The 6,176-nt window shown below is 36.4% G+C and overlaps 1 protein-coding gene across 1 annotated transcript; it reads right to left on the minus strand.

Moving 5' to 3' along the window:
- Positions 1-6: 6 nt before the first annotated feature.
- STEAP1 (STEAP family member 1) lies at positions 7-5,828 on the minus strand. The gene is made up of 4 exons (XM_005418590.2): positions 5,728-5,828; positions 4,431-4,943; positions 2,841-3,005; positions 7-1,243 (listed from the first exon to the last, which is right to left on the minus strand). Exons 1-4 carry the CDS (start codon positions 5,818-5,820, stop codon positions 986-988), a joined length of 1,029 nt encoding a protein of 342 aa, XP_005418647.1. The 5' UTR covers positions 5,821-5,828; the 3' UTR covers positions 7-985.
- Positions 5,829-6,176: the final 348 nt, after the last annotated feature.

Raw genomic sequence — 6,176 nt, forward strand, 5'->3', positions numbered from 1 at the left:
TTTCTGTAAAAGCAAATGCAGTTGGAAACCATTTAACATGACAATCTCACCAAATCATTGGCAAGATTCAAATGTCTATTTTTAATGTTTTTCTTCCAGTCACACAATTGTGTTTGCCCTAGAGTAAACAAAAAAACACATTTACCTGATGGATTTATCCCACAGGAATAATTTGTGCAAATAAAGTTTAGCACATGTCAAGGGCTGCAGGCTTAGGTCAAAAGCATGGAAAATTTCCAGCATCAGAAACAAAAGAATGTGTTCATGGAATAAAAAATGGGAAATGTTTTATCGTTTCAAGTAAACAGAGACACACCTAGTCCTGGATAAGATGGAAATCTGAGTCTAAAAACTCTTTTTTTAGACTGTGCCCAAGCCTCAGGAGATATTTACCTTGTAAAGATCCCTGTAATTCTGCTTGCTCACTTGTCTACATTCAAGACCTGGCAGGAGTACACAGTTTCTGTCTGGTTCATATGCCAAGGTCCCCACTCTGCAGAGTGAAACACAGGCTGCTGGTGCTAAGAGGCAATGGGATGATAAATACTCTAGTTTTTATCCCATTATAATTCTGAGATTTAATGAAGGTACACACATGGCTGTGTGAAGCAGAAAGCATTCCTGGGCTCTGTGGTGTAATAATATTTTACTTTCTGTGGTCATCTGGAGAAATAATTTATGTTTGCTTTTGCATACAAAAGAACTGGGATTGAGACAATGAAACACTTGGATTTTAAAAGCAGTGAGTCAGAAGAAAGAAATCATCAAATACCAAAACACTGAATAGATTAAAGTGTAAAATAGATTTTTTCGTTTTCTGTCTTTGAAAACGACAGAATTGCATCAAGTATCTCATATTCCTGAAGTAAAAAAAAAAAAAGTGAGAAAGAAACATCTATAGAAAATGTGAAAACAGAGCTCAGAGCGAAAATTTCATGGCTTTGAGCACATTTAGATACATAGACAGGAAATGTCCATATTTGATCTACAGTCTGGAAGTTATGCTGGTTTGATTGGCTTGTGTCTTAGCTTCCCAACCATTTCTGATTTTTCTTATCCTCTTCCTAAAACACGGGAGAAGCAGGACGCATTTACAGAGCAGAACTACAATAGGAAGAAAAACTGCAACCATAAATGAAGGTGGCGTATACCAGATGAATTGGTTAGCATCAACCCACTTATTCCAAGCAAACACCAGTGCATGAACAGTGCATAGCAGCAGGGCTAAATATCCCATCTTGCTCTGAAAAGAGAAAGAAGAGAAAGAAAATAGCAAGCTATTTATTTTTCCCAACTTGGCAAAAAAAGTACTCTGTTAAGCAAATACAGAAATCTGGATGGGCCTTGACCAACATGCTCAAATCAAAGAAAAGCAACCACTGGCTTTAAACTAAAAGGTAACAACTGTAGGTCAAGACTCCAACTGTACTCCTTTATGCCAGTGTAAAAGAAAATGGAACAGCCACATTTTTCAAGTAATGCTACGATACTTAGCTAAAATACAGAAGAGATTGCAGGTTATTCCTGAAACATGCTCAATCCTGAATATCTCAATTTACATCTGTATACTAAATTACTTTAATTCCATGATAAATCATTATAAGTTCAAAACCATATATATAAAGCGATTAACTGAATGCTTGCAAAGAAAAATTTTAAGCTAAATTAAAATCACAAACTTGAGTAAGTCTCGTACTATGGCAAAAGCCCTGCAAAACTACAGGAAACTCAAGTCTTTCATTTCACTTACAGTGGTAAATTTGGCTTAGATTGTTTACAAAATTCAGGAATAAAGAAAATTTACTAGTAATTTTAAGTTTCTTGTCACTTAATAATCTTGTACTCATCAGTGAAGTCGAACACTGTATCTCCAACTGCTGAATGCTACAGCTCCCAACTGCTGTTCTGCTACAGAACATGATTTTTAAGTAATAAAGTTATTTGTTTATAAAGTTCAACATAGAAGTGTTACTCATCTGGGTTTCTTCACCATAGTCTTTCAACAGTGAAAGCAGTCATGCATTTGGAGACTTCCTCCTGACTTTTCTATTTTGTCTGTACACTTATCTTACAAATTATAGACTTCGTAGAGTGGGCAGAATATCAAATCAGTAATTGGTGTTTATACACTTCAGATCTGCTTTTAAAATATAAATCAAATTTTCAAATGTCAGATCCTTAGTAGATTATTGAATTTTCAGATTTTGGTGTTTGAGGGCCTGATCCAACACTTGTTTAAGTCTAGTGTGACCATACTGATGTCAGCTGAACCACCCTGATTATTACTGCATATGACACAAGGAAATCAAGACCAACCCAAATGCCTGGGTTAAGGAAACAAGCCCAGCTGTGGCAAACTCGAGACTGGCTGGATTTGATTATCCAGCATCTGTTCTAAGATGTCTCTTTCAGAATACCCTGTGTGTGCCATATGGAAACAGCATTGACTGATTCAATGCCACCTACTCCAAATTCAGCAGGACATGGCACGTTCGGGAGAGGAAAGATACCTAGAAGATGACTTCAGCACCAGAGCTAAGAAAAGGTCTCAAAGGGACAATTGCTGCTGGTCACAAAGTCAGGAGGAGAAAAAAAAGTGGTATGGAGTTGTCTTTTCTTTCCATTTTATACACTGAACACAACAGCCTGTTCTCCCAACAAAAGAGTAATGGAAAGAACATTTCTCACAAACCAGTTAACAAAGAGTATGGAACAAACCTTTCCATTGGTTTCACTAACTTTGTGTTTGATATTTCTAACTCCTAATGGCTTTAGCTGATAACACACAGTTCTACAAATGGGACTAACAACATGCAGCAATGATATTCATTCATGCACACCTGAATGTAGTGGAACTCTCTCCAGGTCAAAGAGAGACTGACAGATGGAATGGATGTTATTGCCAAGAGGGCCAGCAAAGCAAGTCCCAGAATTCCTAGAGACACATAAATCTCCATTCTCCAAACATCATGTTCAATCCAGGCATTTTCTTTTTTTTGTTTGACCTGCCAAAAGAACACCATAAAAATTACAGACTGGCACACTTGGCTGTTTGTGTTAAATATAATTTTACTGTTTTCACCATAATATTAATGAAATAAACAAAGAAAAACAGTATTTTGGTTTGTTTGAATGTCTTTGAATATAACTGCTGTTTACTCCTGATGACAAAGCCTTCACTGGTATATCCAGAGCAAAGGTGAGCTTTTAGAGAGAAGCATTTAGACTTCACCAGTGTCTTGGCCCAGGAGAGCCTGATTCTGAGGCCTCTTAACCTGCCTTCACAGCAAGGATAAATCTTGGTTTTGACAAGAAAAAAACCGCCACCTATGGCTAAATACCATATCAGGGAGATTATAACAACAGGAAATATATTAACAGCTCTACTTCAGGGAGGTAATTCAGCAGGCCTTCTTAATAAAAATATCCTGCCATGGTAGTTGTTTAGCTCTGTTTTTTTTAAAAAACACAACTTGGTACATTTGTGATTTTAATAAACTGATGTCAAAGCTTCTCTTACTTACAACTACTTGCAACAGCACTTTGATCCTGCTAGTGATCACCATGGCATAATATCCCCCAAATATGATAATTTCTGCATCTTGACTGGAATCTCAAGGAAATTTCTAGTAATCCATTCATGTCAGATTACCAGTAAGGCTGATTTCAGAGTTTTCAACAGATAATTTGACTGTTTACAAAAACCTTAAGAATCTACTGACATCATCATATTGTGCTTTTAATTATTTTTAATAATAAAGACTTTTGGGGTAACAAAAACATATATTTGCAGTCTATACCTTATATTGGAATATTCCTAATACTGCATTACTTATGGCACCAAGGAAATAGGTGAGTATTAGGAACCCTCTGGTTACAGAGGGTATTGGAGAACTTTGCAAGCCAATTATTGACCATGAGTCAGAAGCATCATTGAAATCCTATGTTTAAATAAGGTAGTGTGTATCAGCCCAAATGTGAGCCATCAGTATTCACAAATTTAGTTTGTGCAAATACAGATTACTGTGATTTAGCTCAGCCCTCCTTCACTGCAGCAAAGGCGTCTAAAAATGTTGTGTTCAGTGCTCAGTTTTTGTTTCTAGATTTCAGTGGTCCAGAGAAGAAATCTTCGTTAAACTAATAGTGTGCCAAAGACTTAAATGTTCCTGTGAGATACAATTTTGCATTTTATAGATGGAAAAAAAATTCCCAAATTAAGAAAATTACTTATTTAATATATATTGGCACAGCTGTGATGAATCTTGACTCTATTACACGCTTTGGCAACTAGGTCCTGCTCCATCCCTGAACAGTGCTCTCTGTGAATGTACTTGAAAATCAAACAAAGGCAATGAAAATGACTTTCCCCCATCCAGATTTGCAAGGATTTTCTGAATACAGAAGGGTTGGTGTTTGTGTGCCCATCATACCTGCTGGAATGCCCAGTTCAGCAGCTTGTATCTGTATGATCTTCTCATTGGATAGCACAGGCTATAGCAGGCGTGCAATGTAGCGAAGAAGAAACTGAGAAGTCCAAATTGTTTCCTTGATAACATCCATCTATCCAGCCACTGGGGAAACCTTTTATATTTCGTGCCAAAGTACAGCTGGAAACTAGCAGCTAATATTCCTGGTAAATACACTAGTGCTAAAAGGGTAATCGAAGTCACTGGTAAAACTTTGTTTATGACAAGGATTGGAATTTTATAGAAAACGTTTTCTTTTTTGGTTATAAAAGGATATATGACATCTCTCATGGAAGTGTAAATAAATGTTAATAATGAGATCACAGATGTTATCTTCATTGGCAAGTGCCACTTAGGGAACAGATCCTGCTTGCAGTGCTGTTCTGAAGAGTGTTCAAACTCAGCAAAATGGTGTGCTTGATGTAAATCAAAAAGTGCAGTTGCTTCTGCTGGATTGGCAACCTGCATATCCACATTCTGGAAGGGACAGAACAGAAATACAAAGTGAGTTCAAGCAAAGATAAGAAACTTCTGTAATGACAGTATTTGCCATCATGACTTTTAAAACTTACAGCAGTGGAACCATATACAAAACACATGCACTGTTAAAGACAAGGTAACTTGGAAACATAATATTTCAAACAGCATAGTCAGCACTTAAGTAAAGCACTTGTAGTGTAGATTTCCCATTTTTCATTATCTGCAGTGATTTTAAAAGATCTTCATTCCAGGAAGATAACGATACTGCAAGGAAGGAACGATGTGAAGCATCATTTCAACTTCTTACTATATAAGTTATAGATTTCAAATTTCAGTTATAGACTTAATGATGTAACCCAAATAACATGCACAAGGAAGGATTAAAGGACTTTTTTTTCTGGATCTTTTTTTGTGTGATGTGGAAAACTTCCTGAGTGCAATGTTGCTATCATGAAGATTCCCCCAAAGATAAATTTTATATTCCTGTGTAAATATCCCAAATTATTTCTATGGCGTTTTGCTCATCTGATAAAATACAATTAGCAGCTACCCTCATGTAGTTTTTAGCTGCCTCAAGCTTTGTTTATTTTTTATCATGGACTGTGATTAAATTGAATGAGATGTTCTCTACCTTTTTATCTCTTCACATCAATATTGTGACAACATTTCAGAAATATTCGTGATATGCCAGTGTGCTGGTAACACTGTCGCTGGACAAAACTGAATCAAGGATTGCAATATTCTATGTGACACATGAGCTGCTTTTTTAGAAAAACATTACCAAGTAGTTAAGATTTCCTGTATTTCTTCTTGGCATGATGTTCTGACCTGCATTCTGATCAATTGCACCATTACCACCTTCCCTCTTCTCCATTGTGGAAACTCCCTGCAAAACAAATACAGGATGTAAAACAGGTTTTGAAATGCCACACTGGAACTTTGAGGCCTATTTTCCCTCAAATTGTTTTCTTCCTTCTCCTCCACACATTTGCTGGAAAAGGCACAGTCAGCTAGGGAAAGGAAAGTCTGTCCTCTGAAAATGGAAAAAGCTCAGCTTATTTTCTGGGCAAAACTGAGAATAAAAGAGAGCATAAATCAACAGAACAAAATTACTAATGAAAAATAATATTTAAGCCTAATATCCCTGTCACCAGTGGAATTAATGCATTAATTCAAGTTTTTAAATGACCACAAATTAGTTTGAAACAGCTTGCATAAAAAGCATGTAAA

This window comes from Geospiza fortis, unplaced genomic scaffold (genome assembly GCF_000277835.1).
Source record: "Geospiza fortis unplaced genomic scaffold, GeoFor_1.0 scaffold138, whole genome shotgun sequence".
Taxonomy (NCBI): Eukaryota; Metazoa; Chordata; class Aves; order Passeriformes; family Thraupidae; genus Geospiza; species Geospiza fortis.

What these genes read in the sequence shown, in the direction of transcription:
- STEAP1 (XM_005418590.2), bottom strand. Translation starts at nt 5,820, where the DNA reads ATGGAGAAGAGGGAAGGTGGTAATGGTGCAATTGATCAGAATGCAGGT. An exon ending in CAGGAAATCTTAACTACTTG is followed by an intron (nt 4,944 to 5,727) that starts GTAATGTTTTTC and finishes TGTCCCTTCCAG; the next exon opens with AATGTGGATATGCAGGTTGC. An exon ending in GAGAGTTCCACTACATTCAG is followed by an intron (nt 1,244 to 2,840) that starts GTGTGCATGAAT and finishes TTCTCTTTTCAG; the next exon opens with AGCAAGATGGGATATTTAGC.